A 27306-nucleotide genomic window follows, 5' to 3' on the forward strand; every position below is an offset into this window, starting at 1 on the left:
GAGTAAATTAACCTCAATGAGATTATAAAAAGAGCAAAAAATACATTGTGAAGTCCTACAGATAAATTTTGGTGCCTGACTTATCTTCCTGTGTCTTGCTTGGCTTTCTTGGCTAAGGACCCATATAAGCAATTAAGATATTATAGCTAAAATTACAGACAATGCACATCCTTTTAATCATTACAGAAGCAAAAGAAATATGTTGACTTAAAGCTCAAACAACCTTCAAGAAGCAAAGAATCACATTTTACTTTCATTCCCCCATGTGTATTGCTCATAAATGATGAAATTATGAACAGCTGTATCTGATCAGACCAAAGGTCTGCTCAGCAATGTAATTTCTCAGTCTCATGGAAATTACCATGTGTTAGGGACAGTAGGCAGAAAAGCACAGAATTGCTCTTGAGTTGTGGCCTCATATAGAAGTAGGATGGAGAGTGTTATCTGCTGCTGCTTGTATACTACTCCCACATACTCTTTTCATGGCTGGGGTTCCACTGTCAAGATGCACCACGAAGACAGGAAGGATATATTCTATCTATTGCAGAGGTGACAGACAATATTTCAGATGTGTTTTCCAGTGAAACTGATATACCATATCAACAGTGGACTTGACAGTGCTGGGTTAACATTCGACTCGATGATCTTAGAGGTCTTTTACAACCATAATGATTCTATGATTCTACAAAGTTCCTAGAAGTAAAATCTGCTTGGGAAGGCAGAACTTTTCTGTCAGATTTCATTTGACAAAGTCCTAAGCCTGTTATATCACTAATCTTTAATGGATATGACTCAGATGGTTCTACTAACTTTCCTCTTATAATAACATGTGCCTTATTTCTATGTTAATAATTTAGGTTGACAGCTGTTATTGTTCACTTCCAGAAAAGGTAACAAATGTGTGCTTTGTTTCTTCTCACTCAGCATTTGCTCCAGTTTCCCTTCTCTGAGTAGATAATCATTCAAAATAGGAAACCTTGAAGATCAACTTCTCCTAGAAACAGTAGCTTTCTGACATCTCTACAGCAAGGCCACCATCTATTGAGAGTGAGCTATGGGGTCTTTTACCTTCTACTTTCACACTTTTTAGATATAATGAAGATGGTCCCTTCCCTTCCTCAGCAAACAGAACACAGAATATGTTCTGACTGTTGTGAATCTTTGCTTGTGTAGATGTTTTGCCCTCAGCTGAAAGTTCTCTTTTTCTTTTCCAAATTCCTCAGTGCTTCTGTTCTGTTCAGTTGGTACGAATCCTTCATTTGCACAATTGTTCTTGCATTCACTGAAAATTTTTTAAGATCTGTGCTGGCCAAAATACCTTAATATCTAACATTTCTATGAATATTTAAAAAAATTATCTAGGTGAATACTTCTCAAAAATTGATTTTAGACCCAGATGAATGTTGAATCTTTATAAAAAATGCTTTATCTCTTAAATCTCCAATCTCAGAAGCATCAACGCATTCTCATAAAAGTAACTTTCTTTGTCATCCAGACTGCATAAAACTCTGCATTTAATAAGTGTTTAAATAATCTATTTTTCATTAAAGAACCAGAAAAAAGTATATTGAACTTTACTATGTTTCCCATTTATAAGGATCAGTTTGTGTTAATTCCATTTGAATTCTTATCCTTATATTTAATTTAAGGTTGTTGATTTTTTATGTTCTTCTGTGTCTGAATTTTTTGTATGCCAGGTGGACATGGAAGGTGATTGAGAAATCAGACACACAATGCTAGTGTTTGTAATCATATCTAAACCTTGTAAGACTGGAGAGTTCTTATTACTTTTTATTATCACAGCAAATAATGGTTCTAATTATTATTTCTGAATAATAATGAAGTCCTGTAAGTAATCATTGACTTTAAAATGAAAAATGTTAGAACATGCATTCTTCATATTGTTATGATTATATTACTTAATTAGTAAGTCAAACTATCTACAAATTCAAAATAGTTTTTATTTTGAAATTTAATCTCTATTACTGTTAATCTGGATTACAGAACCATAATTTTATTTTTACAGAAAAAGTACAGCATGTACTGCCCAACATTTTCATTTAATGTGTCTTCACTACAGTTAAAATGAACAATTTTAGGCTTTGTACCATTTTAAATGTAGCTGGTTTAAGGCTAGTTTCAATTATACAATTGCTGTGCACCAGATATGTGTTATAAACCATCAATACATACCATGTATATATGAATATGATACATATATTTTTCATCTATATACTTTAAATGAAAGGAATTTCACAGAAACATAATAATTTTTTGAGAATTATACATCTGAATTTACAAGTAAATAGTTTTCCTGAACACAAGATGAAAAAAGAGTTTGTCATAAACACCTCTTTAACCCGATTAAAGCTGTTATGTAGCCAACTCCATGTCTAGTATGAAGTAGAATAGCAATATAGTAAGAAGTAGCAAAGCTAAACAGCTTTTCTAGTAGCCATGTGTTTGACAGAAATTACCTTTCCAAACAGAATTTAGAAGATAGATATTCATACATGATTCTGTGGACTGAAGTATGCATTATTCAAGCAGATATGATTTGCTGAAAATAGTGATGGCTCTACAAGTTTGAGATTAGAATTTTAAAATACTTCCTTTGTTCATGCATAATATTCTAAGGCTTGATGCATTGTTTTTATTAGTAGTACTATTAAAGATTCAGACATTTTATGAGACGTGTGTGTTTGTAGAGTGTTTTTGGAAGACAGCAATTTGCTTTACAGCTAAGATAACACCCTAATACATTGCAAATGCAACTTCTTGCTTCTATTTCAACTGGGAAATGAAAATGAAACGAAACAGAATTCCATTTTGATAGCACTGAGTACTCTGTAGGCAGTTTAACTTTTCTAAACCAGTTTTATAACATTCACACCTGGTTCTATGTCAAAAAGACAGGTGTAACATGTATTATGTTTTTTAGTAATCTCTCAAGTGCCTTGAACACACTTACTACCATTTCAGCAATAAGTAAGTAATACCAAGTAATACACTATTAAGTCCTGAGTGAAACATTAAGTAAAATCCCATTTATTTTAGTATTAAAATTTATTTACTTCCTGTAATGATATTTTGGACTAGCTGAATTCTAGGTGTACTTTTATAAAATGTGATTCTGAAGCAGCACAAATAACATCTAAAATATATACATTCCTTAGTCAAAGTTCCAGACCATTGTTATTTAAGTAATTTTTCATGAAAATTATCCTAAATACATCATGAGTTTTTAAAAGCTGCTATTGAAACATGGGCTGTCACTTACAGTGATAGATAATGACTAAGAATGTGGCAGGTCTTTTCTCTTTTTGATTTCTGACACATTTTCTGTTAATTTCTTTTCCTTCCAGAGCTAACAACTTTGATGGGTGTAAATTAGTAACATCACAGTACTTATAATGCCACTTACTTTTAGGTGGCTGTGCTATCATCAGCTCTTTAATAAAGATGAAACTATTTAGTATAAAGTTATTTGTAATTATCCTTTGGTTATCTGAACCATAAGTATGGTTGCAGGACAAGGGCATTCCCAAACATCTGCATTTGAAATCTGAAATCTGCCACTGTTTTTATAAAGATTTTGTATTTTGTCAAAAGAAAGCCAACAACCTGATTAACACATAAAAAAAAAAAAAAAAAAAAAAAAAAAAAAAAAAAAAACAAAAAAAACTTCTCTGGGGGAGGGGAGTGGGAAAAAAATACCATTTTACACATTTACAGAATAAACATATCTAAGTTCAACAAAATGCATAATCACAAGTATTTTGATAATTTTTTTTCATTTTTTTTCTTTGTGAATCAAAAATAGCCAGATTTTTATTACAGTACAAGCATAAGTTCATCTGAATGTAAGAGGGATTGTTTTTATCACACAGCTGATTCTGCAAATTATGAGCTGCTAAGGCAATTCCTTTACCAAAATTCATTATCACCATTTTTATATTCTTTATTACATATTGATATGATGCATTTGCATATTAAATAAAAAACTTACATATTATGGAGCAGGAGTTTTTTACAAACTTTTAAGCCACATTATTAAATTGAAATAACATATATAAATTTATTTGTCTGTAATGCTCTCCACATAATTTTTACACATATAGATTTATTCCAGGAATGCATTACAAGTCTAATTAGGGATCATAGAGAAAATTTCAGATTATTATTCCCTGAAATAATGTATCTTGCCTTATATCTTCTTGTGCTTTATGCAGTTGGTTGCTTTTCAACACCATTCTCAGAAATAATGTTTACTTTCACTTATTAATAAAATAAAATGTTCAGAAACAATTTAGTATGCAAAATATTGGAGAGTAAGAATAAAACCTGTAAATTGAAAAACATAGTAAATGTAAAAGTCTTAATACCTGCAAAGTTTCTTCATTGCAGTTAGATCAATCCATATATCTGTCCATTTCTAGAATTATTTTAGGATTTTTGAGCTTTGAGACATTTGGGAAAATTGTTTCATAAAATATGACATAAATTTTGATATCTTAGTCCATGTTTTTTGTTTGTTTTGGTGTTTTGTTGTGTTTTTTTTTTTTTTTTTTTGTTAATTCTCTAAATTTGCAGTAGAACTGAATTAAAAGTATCCTTTTCTGCTGTGTTGATTTGTATGTCTTGATGGAATAGGGTCATGTGTTATCTTTACTTTTTTATTGGCAAGAAACTGCAATTTAAACTGAACAGACCCCATGAAGCTCTGTCTGAATTAGCATTTCAAAATCTTGGTGTTTAAGTACATTCTAAATTTTAGTGTTGATTTCCATATAATGCTGAAATAGATGTTTTTCATAGTTATTTCTGTAAACTATTTTAGCAGTATTTTATAATGTGAATTATCTCTCAGGCTTATAGAAAGCCAAATATTTTAGTAAAATGTCATGTATTCAATATATTTTGAATATTCAATTTATGCTGATGATTAATCCTTACAAAATATCTTAGATGTAATGATCACTTACTTGATTTCAGGAGCTGATGCTGTGGAAGCTCAGTGTAAGAGATTTGAAGTGAGGGCAAGTGACAGTGGAAAAGTATTGTTTTCTGCAGACGAAGATGAGATTGTCATTGGAGCTGACAGACTGAAAGTAACAGGTATGGTAATCATAAAGATCCTAAATGCGTGTAAACATATTTTTAATACCTTTAGTAGTAAATAAACTATCAATCTACAAAATTTTAGTCCACTGGAGAAGCAAACATCTCATTATCAGTGATTGTTTGACCAACAAAAAAATACTGCGTTATTTAAATATCAATTCCTCTAAAGGTAGATTTAATTTAAACTCTACAGGATCAACTGTGGTACAAGTCACACTTACCACTGTGTTTTGGCTTTATACGTTACCATGAAGTATTGTTTTGGGGTGTGTGCTATTTGTTTAGGTAATGCTCCTTCAAAATTATAAAATAGTATTATATATATATGGTAGCCTTTGTTTTTTCTGTATACAAAACATCAAGTCTAACTTCCATGTGAATTAAGATTTCATGAGGCTCAGCTGAAAAAATTGCCTTGACTTGGCTATATTAGTTCATAATGAAATAAAGGTTACTGTTATGGTTTCACCACAGCCACCAACTAAGCCTTGCACAACCACTCACTCACTCCTCCACCAGTGTGCGTGGGGGAGAGAACTGGAAGGGTGAAAATAAAAAAAAAAAACTAACGGGTGGAGAGATAAAGACAGTTCATTAGGTAAAGCAAAAGTCACACACACAAGCAAAGCAAAACAAGGAATTAATTCACTGCTTTCCACGGGCAGTGAGGTGTTCAGCAAACTGCAGGAAAGCAGGGCCCCATCATACATAGCGTGGAAAAACCTGGACAAAGAGAATCATGCTGAATCCTGCTAAGGCTCAAACTTGGTCATAATACTAAATGCTGAGAAAAATAATCTTAAATATACAATTGATACAGGAGATGTCAAAGTATCTATCATAAGTTAAAAAATAAAACAACTTATAAGTTGCTTCATCAATTATAAATATTTTTAAATGATGCTAAGAATTAGATTCCCCACCACAGAGAAATGCAATCATAAGTTTTTGATGTCATGATCATTACTTTTTAATCAAACACTTGGCACCAAAAGAATTAATTTTATCCAAAGATTGTGTGATACCTTTAAGTTCTTCAGCAAACACATGAAAGGTGATGAGTCCCTGTGAGCAGCATCAATCAGACTGTATTACTCCACATGGCATGATATGACTGATGAAACCTGGCAGGAAATCATAATGTCAAACATCAACCAGAATTTTTTTCTTTTGTTTATTTTTCTCAAGGTTGTGTTTTTTATTATCATGGTGCCTTGGGGTGAATATAGGAAAGGAATTATGGAAGAAGAAATAAAATAAAAGTTGAATATAAAAAAGGGAAAATAAGATGTGCTTATTTGGAGATAAATCTCTCCCATGTATTTATTTAAGGGTGGTACTACACTGAAAATATTTTCTATTCTTCTGTAGCAATCAATAATGTCTCTTTGAAAATACTTCACTGTGAATGTGCCCAATAAATTATTTATTTTGGCAATTAATTTTCAGAATATGCTTATGGGCATTTATAAACTACCATGGCAATGTGGGATTTTTTGTATATTATTTTTCCTCAAATCAGAAGAATGTTTATTACTGCTCAACTTTTAAAAGCAATCTATCATAAGTCAGTCTAAGAAATTCTTGATTAATAAAAACTTGAAAGATAAGCTGACAGCTTCTCATTGATTATTTTTGTAACATTTTTATTTGTAAATATTTATGTATGCAGCCTATTCCAAGCAGAAAGGTATAGTAGAAACAGGGTAGTAATCCAGGTATCAATTTATTTCCCAGATAAGAAAAATATGGAATCAGAAGTAGTACTTTTTGGTTTAGAGATATTGCAGTTATATATTTGTATAATAAGGGTCTCTCACTTTAAAATTAGGCAATTGGCTGGCTTAGTTTAACTTCTTATCCTTCCTTACATTGCTAGTTTTGCCTTTTCTTTTAACTGCATTAGCTATTTTCTGCTTTATTACTCAAGGAAAGAAGAAAAAGGATTCAAATTTTGTGCTGTTAGAGAAAGCTGTGAGAATTGCAGCTATTGTCCTTTTGCACTGAGATGCCTCCTGCCACCAAGTTTAAAATGTATAATGGAGCTTTGGAGGGAGGAAAGAGAAAGGCTTGATGAAGTGAACATATTGTTAAAGAACCAGGGAAACAAGTAGTAACAAGGAGATCATTTTATGGTGGGCTCACAGGTTCTTTGCTGCACATAGTTAAACTTTCTCCATTTTTTTATATTCACTCTGCTGTTCCAAGCATCTATAACATCACAGGCTTTTCTTCTGTCTCTCTGTACCTGCAGAACAAGAATATCTGTTTAATTTTTACTTCTCTTATTTAAATCTTAATTCAAAATTTTCGTCCCTTTGCTTTTTATTTCATTTTTCTTTTAACTGGATTATGATCTCTGTAAGATACTCTTGTAACAGAACTGTACTGATCAACCTTGTTCATGAGAGTACAAGCACACATCATGAGGCAGCTTTGTCCTGCCAGAGCACTTTTGAGAAAGATTAAGAATCCCTTAGGTCAGTGTACATTTTCTTGAGAAAATGCTGTGAAATAAAGTTATATAAAAAACCTCACTGGATGGCTCTGTTAGTATAGTTGGGGTTTTTTTTGTTGTTTTTTTTTTGTTTGTTTGTTTGTTTGTTTGTTTTTGTTTTTTTTTCCTTAAAGCAAACTCGTAGTTAGCAGCTGTATAAGAAGGATGAAGGAACCTGGAACTCACCTAGTTTTAGTCAAAGTGCACCTATTTTTTTTTTTTTTTCTGACAATGTAAATGAGGTTTTTTTCTGCTTTATCTTCCGAGGTGGCTTTCTTAGTTAAGGCTAAATGCACACTGTCAGAAATTCTCTCTTCTCCCATTCAACTCATACTTTTCTATCCAAATTTTACAAACATTTTGCTTTTTGAAAAGGGTATTTCTCTCTCTATGATTTCAAAAGAGAAGAGTCAGTAATTTAACTCTCATGTTGTCTCCTACATGTTCTTTTGATTATATAATTTCTTCACTTTTCTATAATGTCCTTTATTTAAACATGATTTTATCTCTGACCCTTCTTCTGAGACCCATAAAAACTATGGTATAATTTCTTTTGTTCCAGGTTTACATAGCTTCTATATGTTATACTTGCACATGTGGCTTTTTATGTTTATTAATCGTGCTTTAAAAAGCAAAGCAAAAATAGATTTGCAAATTAAATTAGATAGGTCATCAATCAGAAGCCATTGCTGTTCTGCAGTCAAATCCAATTTCGTTTTCTAGATGTAGCAAATCAGCTATATAATTTTTTCTAAATAACCCAGTCTAAATTGTTTGGAGAATATTACTTACCTTTAAGGAAATTGAATTAATCTTGTCTCCTACTACTTTCTTAATTGCTGGATTATTTTCTTTCTTACTGCTGCATATCTGGGTGGTGTAGTCTGTTTTAGCCCAGGACTTGAACTCCTTTCGGGATAGAACTGAATTTTTTTATTATGATAATTAACATGTCAACAGTAATACTTTTTCTCTAAGAAGAAATAAGGAGCTACTTAGAAATTTGTCAGTTATAGTTTTACCAAGATTTTAGTTCTGTAGAGTTCAACCACTTCATAATTTTTGGAAATGCAAACTTTTCAGATACATGAAGTTCCACATCTGTATTGTATGGCCTGATCCAATTGGCTGAAGCTCACTTTTTTCCCATATTTCAAACACAGAAATAGTTCTGACTGGGGGAATTGCAGTTGTACAAAGGTTTGCACATTGTTGCTAGCAGTACTAGGAGAAACAAAAGAAGCATAAAAAATTTGCAGGACATTATGACTTCCTAAGAACCTTCTTCCTTGTCAAATAGTACAATCATGTGAAAAAATGGAAGTCGGAAAAGGACAGTAGAGCACATACTGTGGTAACTTTCTCAGAGTAATAGTAGGATGTACATAGGTCAAATATACTTTGACACCAAAGCAGTGTCAGGAAAAAGTATGTAAAGGGCTGCAAGTATCTTTTTCTTTACACTGAAGTATATGCTTACAGTGGGTTCAGTCTGGCTTTTGATCAGTCATTGACTTCACTAGATGAAAGATGAGAGCCTTGATGTGTCAAGGAAGCTTCAGAAGGTTCCAGCATACCTATATTCTGATAATATTCTAATAATAATCAGTATTAATATGCAGAGGACTGCATCAATACTTCAGTTTTGATTTTAAGACTATGCTGCAGGACTAGGAGTCTGCAGGTAATTGAAATATAGAAAGGTCTTCCAGGGTAGTTAAAAAGAAATGATAAAATAGAAATATGGCTTATAGCTATTAAAAGGAAATATGACAGAATTATGAGGAAATATATGTGAATTGCAAATTAGGTTGGAGAAGTAGAAATAAAATATTTATAACAAGTACTGAAATGTTGAAAAATAACTTATTATTTGATGTATATGGTTATTGCAGTAGACTTATATCTAGTGCACTGAGAGACTGAATAGGAATTTCAGTATGAACGGGAAAGAAGATCTTGGATTTGCCATGTTCAGTGGGTGGATTGTCATTCAGGACAGATGGAGTTTGGAGAGTGAAGATGAAGGGAAGCATTTAATCATTTTAAGGTGGCTCATGGAGCCAAATTATCTGACCACAGTAAAACTACTGTATTTGATGTGGTGCTAAAATTTAATCCTTTAAGCAGATATGACAAATTCTTGGTATCCTGAACACTGAATGAACCTGAAATCTTTTGTCATCTGTCAGTGACAAAAATGCATCACATATATAGGATTTCTGTTTTTCCTGAGTAATGAGTACATTAATATGTACTCCAGTGATGAATAAGGTTTCTGATAAGTTTATTTAGGTCTCAAGAAAGCACTTCATGTCTATTCTTGCCTTTGAGGGAGCGCTTACTGAAAGACATTATTGTTGTAGTCTAACCACTTGACAAAACAACCTGTCAGGGCATGACTCTGGAGGTACAGCTACAGAGCTGATTACAATCACATTTATATACCTGACTCCAACTTGTCTATGAACTGAAAGCTTTATGGGCAGGCTACAAATGGTGAGAATAAATAAATGAATAAATAAATTTATTATCCAGGACACTGCTTAAATAAATTTATATCTTCTATTTAAGGGTAGAATGCATCCAGCCAGCTCAGATTCCAAGCAGTGTGTATCTACACCAGCCTGCAGGTGACTGTGTAGACTGTTGGAGGAGTACATTAACCTAAGGATAACAACAGTTTATTGACAAAAGAAAGATTTTGACTTTTGGCACTTAAAATTGTATGGAAGGAAAAGAAGAATTGGTCTCAGAAACATATGTAAAGTGAAATAAGTCTTGGTAAAAGAATTTTTTCTTAAAAGGGAATAAACCAAAAAGCAGACAAATGTGCAAACAGTTCTGTCAGAGCAAGAAAATGTGTTCAATTCCTTTACAGCCATTTCAGTGAAAAATTCTCATCTAGCCTGTTCTGTAGACTGAGAAATAATAGAAGCATATAGTCAGGCAGAATAAAGGAAAAAGAAAGAAAAAATAAAGTACCCAAACAAGTAAATAACACACCTTTGAAATAGAGGTAGAATAATCTCCTACCTAGAGAGTCAACCTTTCTATAATCCATACTTTCTGAATAACTCTCCTTAAGTAATCAACTTTTTTTTTTCTTTTTTTTCATTATAGCATCAGTTACAAGAGAAGACAGATTTTAATCCTTTCCTCTCCTTCTGGGCTGTAATCTATTAATTCTGTTAAATAAGGTTTATTTTTTTAAAGGTGATTCTGTTCTTGTCTGAACTGTTCCTTTGCAGAATGCAGCCAGCAGTTTCTCAAGGTTAGTGGAGACCATTTTCCCTGTTCTGGTACAGAGCAGCATCAATCCAGAGGCTGTTTCAAACTTAAGTGAATCTGATTTTCAGGTTAAAGCTTTAACACCAAGATTAACACTAATATTCACTGTTGGATATTTGTGGCCAATGGAAGCATTAATGCTTTTAGGAAAAACTGCCAATTTCTGCATCATATTCCTAGTCATATTCTACATTTCCTGCTGAAGGACTGTATAAAGTCTACAGATGCACTTAAAATAGTTCTAGTTTGAGGTATTTGAATTACAGATAACCAGGCAAATCCACATGAATTAGGGAGTGGACAAAGCTTAGTGGAAAATTGCCCCACTAAGGGGTAGCTACCAGATTTAAAAGGTAAACCACCTTTTAAATCAAACCGAAACAGCTTTTTTGGAAAACACACAGTAAACTTTCAGAAGGCTTTGATGCAGGCACCAGGTATTAATTGGGTTCAGATATTGTAGCAACATTCTAACTGTTAAACCTGAGCTAAGTCTGACACTTACATGCCCTCAGGCTTTGTAGTTTTGAAAATGCACATTTAAATTGCAGCAGTCAGACTCATCTCTATTTTTAAGGTATAACTACTCACAGAAGGGAAAGGTGAATCATAAAAGAGCTCCAACATTCCTATTTTCCTCTTTTATTTTACCTTAAAGAACTTGCTTGCGGTTTATTTATATCTGGAAAAAAAATTGTTGTATGAGATAAGGGTCAGGCTGCAGAACACTGTAGGATTTCAGTTCAATAAAAAAAGAGCATTTGGTTCCAAATACTCACACTATAATGGTGACTACAGGCCAAAAAAATTTTGCTTTGTCCTGGAACAGTATTCTCATTGGGTGCTAGAAGATGAAGTCATTTGGATTTCAATTTGTAAAGCTTTCAGAATAGGAGAAATACTGTTACATTTTCAGGAGATACTGTAGGCACCTGACTTTTCACTAAGAATATACTGATGTACCTCTTACTGTAAGACATGTAATGCATGTCAGAAGAGGACTTCATTTTCTCTGAATTATGTTAGAAACCCCTACAAAGTGGCTTTTTTATTTTTATTGAACCTTAAGCAAATTTTTATCCCGACTTGAAGCACAAGCTAATGTATTTAGTAACCACAAAGTGCATGGTGACATTATAGAAGCATTTGTCATGACATACATCATGCTTTACAAACTTACATGAATTAACTCTAAATTTAGGTGGAAAGTAGCAGAAAGCCTCACATGAAGGTTTGAGGACTGTTTCAGTCCATGGTAGTCACAGTTTGATACAAAGCCTTACTCTGAGGAAATGTTAGCTCGCCACCAGTAACATCTTGGACCGCACTGTTTTGCCTAGATCAGTTTATAAAGCAGGTATGCAGGTAAAGCTGTGAAAAACATAGATTCCAATAATGTCTGCTCTGCAATACATTTCAAATCTTATTCATAGCAGACTCCTATAAGCTAGGAATAATTTAGCACACAGAAAGCAACTCCAGAAAAAAATTATTTAAACAACAAAAAAAAATATGGCCTGCAGCTTTCAGCCTACATTGTGAATTTAAATTCCTATCCTCATTGTGGCTAATGATGAGTTTAAATTTCACAGTGTCTGACAGCATTAAATTCAGGACACCAAGGCACAAACATAATAAGCCATTATTCTGGCTGTCGAAAAATATCATCAATATATATAGGACTTTGTATTTGAATTGTGTATTACAATGTGGCTTTACTCAAGGCTCAGAAAGTACATATGTATGTGTTATGAAGTTTAAGAAGTATAGATAGAAATGCTTAAAAATTCAGAATAGATAATGTAAATTCCAGAAGTAAGAGTGGTAAAAATCAACACATATTCTATGCAAGATGTGGAAATTATCTGTGGTAAAAATTATCTCACAAAAATAGAATGAAGAAAAAAACCTCAATATCCAGGCAGAAATGGACACATCTGAAAGCTATATAATTGCTCTGAGATTCAAAATAAATTATTATTTGTATTTCATGGGTATTGAAGAAAGGGCGAATAACCTATGTGGTAATGTTGACTACCAAACAAAAAAAAAAAAAAATGAAACAGATTAGGCTTTTTGATAAAGAAAAGGATTCATCTAATTCATAAGGTCTAGTGATAACATTTTGGATTATTTGGGGGCCTCTTGTTTCTTTTAACTTCAAAAGACTTTTAACTACAGTGACAAACATCCATTGGGGGGAAAAAAAGAAGAAAATATCAAGATTGTACAAAAGACGTATAGATTGTAAGGATGACACAGTGTTGAAAAAGTAATGTAAGTGTTGCTGTGGGGAAGAATTGAAAATGTGAAGGTGAAAAGAAATCTTAAAATTATTTCAGCTGAAAACATCCCCTGCTCCAAAGTTATAGGGAAAGACAACAGCAAAACAAAATCAAATTGACTTCTAGGGGTCAATTTTCAAACCTCAAAGAAATCTTAAGTAATACTTAAAGATTAAGTATTACTTAAGTATTAAGTATTACCCCTAGAAAAAGAGTTAGAAAGCATTTTGATCAAAGGTCAAGAGCATCATGTGAAAGAAGAAAGTCAAATATGAAGCTAGAATGTGTAAACAGGAGTAGGCCCTGAAGTTCTCAGCTATTCCACACTGGCAAGGTCCTCTTCAGAGAGTTTAGTCCTGTTTGGTGTAGCATTGTTCAGTAAACAACTGGATAGAGCCCACATCCATGGGACTGATTAGTTGTCCAGAAGAATTATTTCTGAGGAAGAGAGAAGAAGTTGGTGCTGTGTAGCTTGAAGAAAAAAATCTCAAAGAGAATTTCATTTCAGTCTTGAGGCCCTGAGAAACAACCTGTTGAAAAAACAAGGAATACTATCTATCAGTTAAAACCCCAAATCCAAAAACAACACCCAAACAAATAAAAAAAAAAACCCAACCAACAAAAAAAAACCCAAAACCCCACAAAATACCTCACACCAACTAATCAACAAAAAATTCAGAAATCTTTTAAATGAAAGACTAGAGGAACAGGGAAATAGTTTGGCTGTAGAGAATGTAGAATTTCCTTCATTTTTTACTTCAGAGTTAATTATATCATCTGTTGAAGATGAACTGGTTGGTCTTGATTTGGTTTTGAACTTAATGATTACAGAGAGGAATAAGCCTTAGCAGAGTTCAGATATTTCCTGTTTATGTCTAGTCACAAGTCACCTAATATAAATTCAATATTTTTTTTTCTTTCTAATCTTAGTTCTTACTAACATATTACATACAGTCCTCTTCATTGTATGCGGCGTGGGTTTTTGCTCTCCCCGGCCGCACGCGGCTCTTGGGAGCCCGGCTGTGGCGTAGCTTCCACGTGCTGCCGGGGTTTGCTGCCGCGGGTTCCCGGACACGGCTCCGTGTCTTGGGCGCGTGGGCTGGCCAACCGCTGTTACCGTGCGCTAGGGACCCGGCAAAGAGGAAGGAATTTGTCCATTTACTCCGTGCTTGGCAGGAACGGTTTATTGGTCACGTGGCGCGGTTCGATGGAAAGACACGACCGCTCCCGGCACTCGCATGGGAGAAAATGGCGTCTGACTGCCGGCGGGATAGGGCTTTATAGAGGGGCGGGGCGAGAGGATCCACGGCCTGCCGCCCAATAGGGGCGGCTGCCGTGGCGATGATGTCAGCAACCGCGACCAACCAGAGAGCCCCGCAGGGGCGGGCGCTGAGCCGCGGGCTGAGCGGGATCGTGTGGCTTGGGGTGGCCAGCACGGGGTTTCCCGGGGCCGGACGGCAGGGTGGTTACAGGAGCAGCACAGGGGTAAGAGCCGGCAGCAGGCAACATGGGGGCAGAAACTGCGGGGGGGAACAACGCGGGGGAAACGCGGGATTACAGAACTTGACTTATTTTAACATAAATTAAAAACCCTAATCTAAACCCAAACTCCGGGATGCAACAATTGTAGTTTTATTTATATTCTTTTTTCTAAGCTGTAACACATTGGTTAGAGTGAAATGTGGTTAGTGTGACCAAAAAACTAGGGATTAGTACTTGCATTTACACATAAGTTAATTGCTTTTGGGATGTATTGTCATCTTCACTTTTGACTAAAGTTTGGTACAGTGAGGGGAAGATGAGAAAGCTCCATAAATAAGCACACTTTGTTACAAGAAAGGATAGAATGAATGAGCTTAGCAAGGTAAAGCAATCAGAGGAAGGGCCCTCTCTTTTCAGAGACTCATCGTACTGGAGCTGGTAGCCCACACTAAACCTACATGTCCATGCTTCCTGATGTTATATGTTACATTCATCATTAAACTGAACTGAATATGAATAGCATAAATTTTACTGGTTTAGGATCTGAAGAACACTCGTACTGATCCTGACAACACTAAGTAAAGGGTACAGTGGGATATGATTATCTACCTTTTCCTACTTAGAAAGCATTAGAATTCCATCTTACAGTAACTGTTCTTTATGTGTGTATCTTGGTTTTCATTGAAGCTGTCAGATTTGTAAAACATTTGAACCTTATTTGTGAGTATGCTAGAAAAACACTGCTAGAGAGTAGATCAGAACACACATATACATAGAAACACATGCACAGTCATGTACAGACAAATACCTTCCAGTCCTTACAAGCAGCCTTATCACTTTACAAATGCCAAAATGTTATTTAGTTCAAGTAGAGAACTTTCCCTTAAGTATCTTCATTCTAAACCAATTTGATTCATAAAGTGTGATAGAAATGACAGCAAGTACTATAGGTTACACTACTTACAATGTAATAGAGTATTTTCCTTCCTTTATCTACATCACTGTCTGCAAAGTGTGTTGTGTTGGTCAGAGTTCTATATAACAGCAGCATGGTAAATTTTAAAGGTACTTGGATATCATGCTATGACCCTAGATGCTTCCAAGTTCAACAAACCAGGATACTGGAAGTAGCCAAATGCTAGGTTCACTTGAAAAATTCCTGTCCCAATTTATGGTTGAAAGCAGGAGGTGAGATTGGTAGTTGCATCTGAAAGTCTTTTCTCTTCAAACATCAGAGGGAGATAGCTTTTTAAAATGTATTTATTTTTATATCAAGCAAGCCAATTGTATTATTTTTGGTATTTTTATCCTAGCAGCATTACCAAATGATGGACTACTTTTTAAATCTCTTTTTACACTCTCAGTGTAGAGCAGAGAAAATAGATAAAGCATATTGTGTATATAGAAAGAGTATCTATCAACAAGTTTGTTTCATGTTTTAGCTGTCAGAACTGTTTTCAGGCTTTTTATAGTTGCAATTTTTTTACTTGTCACCGTCATTCTTGGCCTTTCCTCCCTGGTTTATATTTAGATTTACAAAGAAAGGAAAAAGCAATTAGAATTTCTGTATTTGAAGTTTTAATGAAATCACTCTCTTTTCTTTTTCCTTCTTGACAGCAAATCTAACAGTAACTCAGAACAATTTCATTTAGACAAAAATTAATGCAAAAAATTGTATAGATACTAAAGTGAATTTTAATGTAAAACAAGAAAAGGAGCAGAGGGAGTATCCTGCTGAAAAAAACCAGAATATATTACTTATAGTGATGTCTAGAGGCCAGAGGGAGCCTATAGGACAAGGAAGATTAAAACTAAAAGAAGTATATTCCTTTGGAAGGTGTAAGAATAAAAGAACAGAGGTTTTCCAGTCACGTTCTCTTCAGTGTAAGCTGAAAGGCTGGTGGTAAGCATCGTGACAGTTTATTAAGTGGATAATATAGAGAAGAAATACCTCTTACAGTGGAGCTGAAGAAAACACAAAATAAAAAAGATTCTATTATCGTCTCTTAACCTGTCTCTGAAACTAGTAAGTTCTTTTATTGATAGCTGGACAAAGGAAATCTATTTTTTCTGTGTTTTTAACTTAAAAATTATAAAGCAAAATAACTAATTTGATGATGACTGTCAAATTGTATGACATTCTGTTCCCTTGGCATGACTGTCCTGGTGCCCAGGATTCAGTTTTCTCTTCTGAAAATGCCTGAACATAATGTACTTTAAAAGGATGTGAATAACCGGTTTCTCTGGCAGCTGACCACACTGAATTTTGATGCAGCATGAAACCCTGCTTTGCTAGTTTTAGCTAGACTTGCTTTGGTATATAGCAAGGCAATGGAAAGCGCTTAAATCTTAAAAGTCTGAATTTATGATAGGTATGTGAAAGGTGAATTTATGATAGTTGTATTGCAGCAGTGATGAGAGTGTGATTTTTGAGTCCCTCCTGACTCAGAAACAGTAAAAGAGCAAAGACAAGACGAAGGTTTTGCCACAAGACTCACAGCAGAGTTGGACTGTTGCAAGATTTGCCAAGTAATCTGAATTGTGGTTGTAGTCTGAGTCCTGGATACTGCTCCTTGGTGATGTAGAAGGAACTATTGAGACTGGCACTGATAAATTACACTGTGACCAGCTCAGTCCCATCTTGAAAATGGAGTGGTAGATCTAGCAGTAAATTAGTGCCATAAACCCTCTTCCTACAGCATCTGCAAGGTATGTGGCATGTCTCCTGTGGTTCTTGCCTGAAAAAAACATCTGAGTCTTTGGCAAAAGATGCATATTTCAGCCAGCTTTCCCATATTACACTATGCTTTAGTATCTTATCCTTTCCTGTAGAAAAGGCTGTCTTTCTTGTGATTAGTACACAGAACAAATAGGCACGTGTTTGCTAACACAACCATTGGTGGTTTGCAGTCACTGCAGTTAATTGGTTTGAAATACACCTGCTTCCATTTTGTTGCTAAATTAAAAGCATAGATTCATGGCTATGCAGACTTGAAGGTGAGAATATTAAGTGACAAAATAACTGTTCCACATTCACACTTCTACTCACAGCTGCAGAATTTCCATTTAAAGCTGCAATAAAGACTTATCTAATTCCTGGTTTAAATATATTCATCTATGTAATATACTTTTAGAGAAAACCAGAATATTAATAAAGAGCAGGAATAGGAACTCATAATAGGTGATAATCACTAGTGCTAATATAAAATAGAAACTTTTTAACTACCTTGTGAAGAATTAATATTATAGCTTCATTTTATTTCTAGTATCTGAAAAATAAAAAATATTTTCAATCATTTGAGTTACTAGTATTTTTGTTGTATTTTGGTTTAATAGGCGCCATAATGTATTATATCCACATATCCCTGTTTTGGCATTGTGGAAATACATGTAAGGATTTGTCACAGATTTTAATTTTTGCATGTATTCAGAAGTATTTGGAAGTATTTTAAAACTTTTTAAATACATATTATGTACTTTCATATGATGAACTTCTACAGGGTGCGCAAATGCACTTATCTAAATATCTGATTATAATTTATCAATGGCATGCTAATTCCAATACAGTAAAAATCCTATAGTACAACTATTTAAAAAATCTGGATGATTGTCCTGCTGCTTTGTGGCCTCCTTCGCATAAATAAAACAATTTACTAAAATGTATGAATGCAGCAGTAATTCTCACATACTCATAACAAGTCATCAGTATGTTACAGCAATGGCAAAGAGAACAGAAATAAATGCACATTTCTATATGGCACAGAGAACTTGCCTTTAAAAGATAAATATGGTACCCTATGAAGCAGTTAAAATGCTATGGGTAAGAAACTTGAATGACTTCTGATACGGTTAAAGTGAGATTCCCAAACAAGATTTTCCCAATTTAGATAAAATTCAGATCATCAGTTGCTGATCAGGTGTTGAAGGCAAAAGCTTCAAGGTGCTTGGGTTGTCTGCATTGTTGCTCTAGTCTCAGTCCATTATCATTAGAGATAACCCCTAGAGATGCCAATTTCTCCATTTTGGCTACAGATAAAATATAAGTAATCTATGTTCCTAATTTACACAACTAAGTGGCTAGACTTAATGGAAAATTTCCTGATAAATTCCTCTGAGTTTTTAACTTTTCAAAACCAAACTATTTATTTATGGAATGTCATCACTGAAGGGAAAATACCCTTTACTTTTATCAAAATCTAATACTAAATTATTTTATTTTAGAGCTTTTTGAAGCAGATGCATCCTTGCCTGTATCAAAAATAGTGTGGCCAGCAGGACCACAGCAGTGATGGTCCTCTGTACCCAGCACTGGTGAAGGCCACACCTCAAGTCCTTGTGTCCAATTCAGGGCCCCTCACTTCAAAAAGACATTGAAATGTTGGAGCGTGTCCAGAGAAGGGCAATGGAGCTGATGCAAAATCTAGAGAGTGAGGACTATGAGGAGCAGTTGAGAGATCTGGGATTGTTTAGCCTGAAGAAAAGGAGGCTTGGGAAAGACCTTATCACTCTCTACAACTTTCTGAAAGTGGGTGGGTGGATCTCTTCTCGCCAGTGACTAGTGACAAGACAAGAGGAAATGCTCTCAAGGTACACCAGGGGAGGTTCAGGTTGGACATCAGGAAGAATTTGTGCACTGAAAGGGTGGTCAAGCATTCCAATGGGCTGCCCAGGGAAAAGATGGAGTCACCATCCCTGAAAGTGTTCAAGAAATGACTGGACATGACAATTAATGCTGTGGTTAATTTTCAAAGTGGTGATCAGTTAAGGGCTAGGCTTGATTATCTTGGAGTTCTTTTCCGACCTTAACGATTATATGATTCTATGAAATTGGATGGACATTCCTGGCTAGGTTTTGTGGGTGGGCAGATGCATTTTCCAGAAAGCTTCAAAGTGGGAAATTATTGCCATTTGTTCTTGAAACTGTGTGAGAAACATTATTCTCATTCTCCCATTTTGTACTTGGGATATCCAAGTTTATGTACCATTCCATTATATTCCAGGTGAGTGCCCTGGTTATGAAGCTATTGACTGTTGTTTGATAGTCTTCCTATTCATTGATTCATCCATTTTTCATCAGGGAAACAACAATTCTGCTTTGAAACTAATTAACTATTCATTAGAGCATAAGCCTGAGTGTTCCAAAATCTAGGGTTATCTACTACAACAAAGTGAAAATGTGATCTTTTTTACTTATTAAATATGAAAATAATCCCATTAAAATTCTATCTTTTGAATGTAGACGGGGACATTTTTTGTATCTGATGAACTATCATGAACCCAAAATCATTTACACAATTTTAAGAAAACTGCAAGTCCAGATTATGATTTATATAAAAAGACGATGAATTTTGAGGGGGGGTGGGATTAGAAATTATTTATTGTGAAATCTCAATATAATCTTTAAATCTATTCACATATCTAGCTGTTGTAAAGTTTCAAGGAGACTGGATCAATTCAAGCAGAAAATGATTGTATTTCATCATTTTTACTGTCATGTGTATCTCCATCTGCCATACCTAATAGGGGGAAAAAGTAAAAGATATTACAGAAATTATTATGTTTTTAAAACCTCTTTTCTCTAAATCCCTTATATATATTTGAATTTCATTCATGTTTTGAGGAACTATTCAGATTTAATGTGACTTTTCAGCAGTTTCATTTACATTTACTGGCTCTTTCATCTCAGAGGGAGCATTTAGAATAGTCATTTCCAATTATTAATTGAATAATGTTACTGCTATTCTCTGTTCAGATTTTATTCAAACAGATTTACTTTTTCAGAAAAGTAAATCAAGTGGTAGCCAAACACAGATTTTGGATGTGAACCTTCAAACAATGCTATGGATAAGAAACTGAACAGATAATCACAATCCACTATCATCCGCATTGCAAGACAAGAGGTGTCTTGACTGCCACCATTAGGAATCTATGTTTCAAATGTTTGTACTTAGTAAGTTAAGATACTGTTTAAAAAGATAAATCCTGACTGTTGCAATTTTGCAAGTATTTCCTGGAGCTGTGATTTGCTTTGATCAAAATTTAACTCACTGAAGATGATGAATTTTAATTTATTGGGGAACTTGTTCTTCTGATTTAAATGAAAGGCTTAGTAAGAAGTTTTGCTTTAGTAAGGCTGCCGTACAGAAAATATGCATCACAAATTAGTCATGTTCAAGTGCTTTCTGGGGTTTTTTTCCAGTCTGGCAGTGATTAGCTCTTCCAAGGTCTTATTGTTGAACAACAGCTTTCAAAGTTTATAAAAAACCTTTTAAATTTTATCCATATACACATGGTAAAAGAATTTAGAATTTAATTTTTTTATTCCAATTAAATTTTTAGAAGATAAAAGTTCCAAACTTGAAACGCATAATCTGTGTTTTTAAGGTCTCTTCAATGGTAAAAAAGTCTTGATTGTCTATCCCTCTTTGTGAAATCTGTCAATGTTTTAACTTAATGTGCAACAAATAAAATTGCAAGCTTCAAAAGGAATAAATATTTTACAAACCTTTCTTTGAAGTCTGTAACTCGACGGACAAATTGGCATCCCAATCTAGTACTTGCATAATCTCACTAATTGTATTTGATGTTTCTGAAAAACCTAGTGAAAAATCAAGGTGGTAAAACTGAGCTGTGTCTGTGATGCTGCAATGGCATGTAGTTTGTACACATCAAAATTATTCACAATTCCATTGTTAGGTGATTCGCTTACATGAAAGATGTGAAGGAGTGGGTCATTGGTGATATGTGGGTCATTTTCCACAGCAAAATACTTCATTAGTTTTTAGTTCTTGCCTTATCAACTCTTCAGACAGCATTCTTTTCACAAAACAGAAAAAGCAAAACAAAAAAACAACAAATAGACCTTCCAACAAGCCTCCCCAAAAAAACAACCCAAAATGAAAATAAACCACAGCTTGGTCTGTTCATCCTGTTACATACGAAGCCACTTTGAAAATTACCATTTTGTTATGTAAGCTAACTACTCAGAAAGTATGAAAGGATTATTTGCTGGTTGCATAAATGAAAAAAAATTCCTCAGCATGCACATGCATAAGCAAATATAATCCAGAACCAAATGCCAATGCTGCACTTCCATTTTTTTAATGACACTTGTCATTTCCCAAAGGCTGAATTTCAGAAACCAGTAAGTTGAGCAGAAATTAGTAGTCTGTACTGGTCTTTCTGAATTCTGAATGTTCTGTTTCAGCAGGAACGTGTGAGTGTTTTTTGCTTGTAGCAAAAGGGAAATTTTGATTTGCTCTGTGTCAAAGAAGTTTCTTAAAGGTCTGGTGTTTATGAATCAGCTATACATAAAAAGTTTTCTCTATAAATACAGAATGGAACTTTTGGCCTTTTACCTGGCTTTTTTACTGTGTTTTCTCCAACAATCTCTATAACAACTGGTATTATTTGATCAGTAATTTGGCTGCACAGATGCTTCTTTCTTAGTGAAGTCTTTACTTATTTTCTTCAACTGAAAACTGAAGGTGTGAGTAATTTTGTTCAGTTACAGTTTTTATTTTAGATCCTTTGCACCTACACCATGGCCTTGTGATTTTATTTCCTCTAGAAGGATCACTTTTTGTAGTTATCCATTCTAACTCATGTTCCTTTGAATTCTGTTGCCTAACTACTTCTTTTTGAGCTGTACTTGAAAGGGCCTCAAGGTTCAAGCCTTTTCTATTTATACCTTTTTTGTATTAATTCATCTCTCACTAGAATTTCACTCATCTCAAAGTAGGTCTTAGCTATGATTCTGCAAGTCTGGGAATACAATTATTAGTATGTCCTCTTATTTCTGTAAAAATAACTATCATAACATTGTAATTTATCAAATATCTAAAGTATATTTCTTTCAATTAGAAAATAATGCTATGGATTTTGAATTTGGTCTGATAGTTCTATTTATTTAATTATATCATTAGAAGGTATGTTTATAGTAGCATTTCTTAAGAATACTGAACTGCATGGTTCAACTTCCCATCAGATTACTACAGATTTGCATATAGTTGATTGAAAAAAATGATAATATAGTTTTTCTTCTGTATTTTTACTAAGGCTGATAATCTTCTTTTTTCTTGACCCTGCTGTTTAACTGCAGGAAACATAACAATAAATTCTGGTTGGCTGATCTTTTTCACCTTTCTTACTAAAACCAAGCAAATTGAAAGTGTCTGCTTTTATTCCACTATGTAATAAAGGGAATTGGAGATATTCTTGTACTGTTGAAAGTATTTTTTTTAAGAATAAAGCATTTATTATAGGAACTGTTATACTTCTGTTTTTGAGGTTGTATGAGAAGAAAAAAACATTAAGATTGCATTTTCAAATAGCAAAAAAACCATTAAGATTACATTTTCAAATAGCAAAAAAAAAAAAAAAAAAATTAAGATTGTATTTTCAAAGAGCATATTTGATTTGGTTTTAGTTTTAACTATATTTTATTTAATTATATCAGTTTATCTTTAATTCTGTCTGCCTGGATTTACAGTCTGCTTGAAAAACTTGGTCTTTCTTTCAAATTTTGATTTTCTTAGGGAAGAAATGCCTTTTCGTCTTTTAAAATAATGATGCTGAAAGTGAGGAGATACTAAAGCTGGGTTAGAACCAGCTGTCATTTAACTTTTATTATCAGTCTTTGCCTGGTATTACCTTTGGCACTACTGATTGATTTAATGACTCATACTTGAGTGAATTTTGTGCCTCTTTGCATTGATAATGTTCTTTCAAATATCACAGGCTTGGTCTTCTCATAAGTAAAGATTGGCAACTCTGCATTCTGCTCACTTATTTATGGCTTCATATCCCATTGCCACCTTCAGAAATATAAAGGGCCCTTGGGGTTGAAAGCATTTCATTTTACTGATGAAAATGATGAATGGGATCTGGAAACACACTTTGATTTTGGATATTCAGCTCCCAGAGAGGTTCATCGTAGACAGGGATGAGCTTTATTTTGAGTGGCAGAAGGCCTGGCCATGCAGACATGCTATTCTGGTCTTTTAAAGGAAAGAGAACCTCAAATCATTGCCAGATTTAAAAAACAGATTCTGCACGACACATTTAGAAATAATACTAGGAAAAAAGTAATGCTGTTTTTTTTCCTCCTGTGGTTTTCCATAACACTTAGCAAAGCTTGGTTATAGAAAGAGGATTTTGTTGAAGTTTTTTTGTGAGATCTTCAAAGCAACAGTTGTAATAAAGTTGTTTTCAGTGTTCTTTTCCAGAATATTTGTAAAGGTTATAGATTTCTGGAGATAAAAGACTAGGATTTTAATTCATTACTCTCCTCTTTCTATCTTCAATACCCCATACTAATAGAACACTTCACAATGAAGGTTTTGGGGGGTGGGTTGTATTTTTTTTTTTGGTTGATTGGTTTTTTAGTTTTGTTTTCTTTTAATGAAGATGGAGTTTAAAAAATTATTACCAGATTGAAGTTTGCTTAGCTTAGGCTTTTTTTGCTTCTTGCTCAGGCTATTTCCCCTTTAACACTAAAAAGTAATGTTACCAATTTGACATTTATAACCTCATTCTGCTTTCAAATCCTGGTAAGGGTTTGAAACTAAATATCATTGGTTAACTGTAAAAGTGTCTAATAGCTATATTCTTTGACATCCAGAGTTTCTGAAAAAGTTTGCAAAATATTTTAATTTTTAAAAATTGAAAATATTTTATTGTATTTAAAATACTGTAGCAATTAGAGTGGTGGCTATGTTCTGTTGAACACTTCTTGCAGACCTACTATGACATATTGTAGGTATATTTTTGGGTCTACTCAGAATTCAAGTCTTAGAACAAAAGAAAACTTCTGCTTTTGAAATATAGCAATTAGTTCAAGAATATTTAGTAATGAGCCATAGTTATCCCAGACAGTTTCCATGATCTTATTTTGACAGAAGATAAATGCATTACCCATTTTACACATTTTTATTGAATTCTTTCACGTTTGCTGGAGGTTCTCTGTTGGAAAGACTTTTGCTCCCTGGTTCTAGGCTATTTGCCTTGCACAATGCCCAGTAAACCATCTTCAGAGAAGAAAAGTAAAATTTATGGAAGTGGATGACAAAAACAATGGCATTGGATAAACCAGTAAACAAGGATAGGCAGGATGATGTTAGTAAGTGAAAAAAAGGAGGCAAACTTCAAATACCTAAGAGCATACAGTGGCTATTTCTGTCTATTAAATGTAAAGTGAGTGGTATAAATAACTTTTATGTGTTCAGTCCTTAGAGGAGAGAGCTAAGAGAAATGCTGATTTTATAGTGTTGTTCCCTACATACAAATTCCTTGAGTTTTCTATTATTTTAACAAAGAACAAAGATCCTTATTATTTTTTGTCTTTTATTTCCCCCCATCATTTTCTTTCAAGAAATGCATTTAAAGAATTGTTTTTTTTTCAAATATCTTCAGTGAATATTTACTGGAGTTTTATTTTTTTTAATTGAAGAGGAGTTTCTCAATGAAAAATCTTGGTTGTCTAATGACAACTGTGGAAATACCATATTCAACTTGGACCTAGTAATATAAATCAAAATTCAATAGAGAAGCAATTCAGATTTAAAAAATTGTTACCCATTTTCTTTGTCTGGATTTTAAATGCCCAGTAGGAGATACCTTAGGGTCCGCTTCTAACACAACCCAAAGCACATTCCATGAGAATAAAATTTTTCAATGAGCAAGATCTGATGGAAAGAAACTCTGAAACTGTCAGATATCGAGATTAAGCTAGCAACTTCAGGCAAGAGACAGTTATCTCAAAACTTCTAAAATCTTGGCATCTCAATTTAATAATCAAAATAACCAGAATGTAAAATGCAGCAGATATTTCTCTACTATGCTTTTGCCATACAAACTTATGATATTATTTCCATTCTCTGTAAAATAACTGTTCTCCAAAATACGAAGATAAGCATTTAGCTGAACTATTTCTGAAAAATTTGGATCTGTAAGTGTTTCAGATTTGTATGTGAAAAAGCAGAAATCCAGAGCTTCACAGAATGTCAGTCCAGATTTTGATATAGAAATGAAAATGTAAATATGAAGAATCATTTATAGTTATTAATAAAGGATATCATCAGACTTTTTTTTCCTAATAGTGTCAATTTGTGGTCATATATTTCAATGTGGTTTTATTTTCCGAAGTAATTGTACTGTATTTTATTTATGTATTTTAGGCACGGAAGGGGCAGTGTTTGGGCACTCTGTGGAGACACCCCATATCAGAGCAGAACCTTCCCAAGACCTCAAGTAGGTGTTGTTCAAAAAGTTTTAAAATCAAGTATTCTCCAAAAAAATTAAGTTTGGATTAAAAGAACAATATCTGTATAGTAATATATATACACTGCCTATTTAATGAGTCATAGATCCAAAACCACTTATAGACTCCAGTCTGTTGTAACTGTCAAAAAATTCCCACAAACTCCTATCACATGAAATGTAAAATACAGTGCTTTTTATATATGACCTGCCTCCTATAGTGGAATTCTTGAGAAATATATTTTCCATAGAGACTGGAATATTCAGGTGTTTTTAAGGTCCAATGTGTGTAGTATTGTTCAATAGCAACAGACCAGTTTGATTTTTTATGTGCTTTTACAGAATATATAGGTCAAGTTAAAGTAAACTGTCCCAGATATTTTCTATTTAGCAGTGTTTCTGAGTTGTTGGGCTCTTTAATCTTAACTTTTTGTTGCTTAATGTTTTCAAATCCACTGTTACTTCAGTTCATTTTTCCAAGAAGGCCTTAAATTAGTAAGCATTTGGCATTCAACTTTCTGCCCTCTCATTAATAATTATTTTAACCCATACCTTTTATTCAAAAAATTGAAGAAACAGGCACCCTTGGAGTTGGGTCAGGTAACTGTAGCTTACTTGTAAGTGATTTATTCTTAATATATTCAGTCCATATCATGTTCTGCAAGTTTTTGTACACATGTTCTCCTCTATATTAGTTGGGTTCCATCATATTCTTTTTTACAACTCTCAAGTCAATTTAGTAATTTAAAAATTATGACAATTACTATTAGGACATTTCAGTGGGCTGGTCTGGGTCCTGTTACTTTTCAATGTTTTAGAATAAAACCTTACCCAAGGTGTCCAATAATGGGAGTCCTAAAATCACCTAGAGGATTTTCCAAGTGCTGCATCCCTGTGTCTTTGGATGGTTAAACTTAATGGTAAGTAATGGGAGAGTAGAAAGTTTGCTGAATTAGCATTATTCATTTTTTTCAATGGATACACTTGAATGTAATTTGACAGCAAATTGCAGTGCATTGGTGCAAATATATTAGACTATGAGAATAATTGTATAGAGGGCTGAAAGATAATGGAATATACATTAGATCATTAATTAAAATATAAATCACCCCATATTTTTCATGCTGGAATATGTACTTGTGGTCAATCAATAAGCCTCAGACTTTTTTTCCTTTTGCTCCAAAATAAAATATACTGGAAACCTATTAATAGCCTTGTATATGTAAAATGATTGACTACTGGATTTAAAAAAAATGGAGTAATGACCACCGTGATTACTCTGAACGAAACATAAATAGAAAATTTGCTCTAAGAATTTGATACCCACAAGGATCATAGTGCTTCCTGAGATTTTAGTTTAATCTATTG

The 27306-nt window shown here is 33.7% G+C and overlaps 1 protein-coding gene across 1 annotated transcript in view; it reads left to right on the forward strand.

Annotated features, from left to right (window-relative positions):
* SGCZ (sarcoglycan zeta) overlaps window positions 1–27306 on the forward strand; it is a 174503-nt gene that overhangs the window by 121938 nt on the left and 25259 nt on the right. The window contains exons 4-5 of the mRNA XM_053975625.1: window positions 4996–5118; window positions 25857–25929. Of these exons, the coding sequence (XP_053831600.1) occupies window positions 4996–5118; window positions 25857–25929 (196 nt within the window). The remainder of the gene's footprint in view (window positions 1–4995; window positions 5119–25856; window positions 25930–27306) is intronic.

Source organism: Vidua macroura, chromosome 4 (assembly GCF_024509145.1).
Source record: "Vidua macroura isolate BioBank_ID:100142 chromosome 4, ASM2450914v1, whole genome shotgun sequence".
Classification (NCBI taxonomy): domain Eukaryota; kingdom Metazoa; phylum Chordata; class Aves; order Passeriformes; family Viduidae; genus Vidua; species Vidua macroura.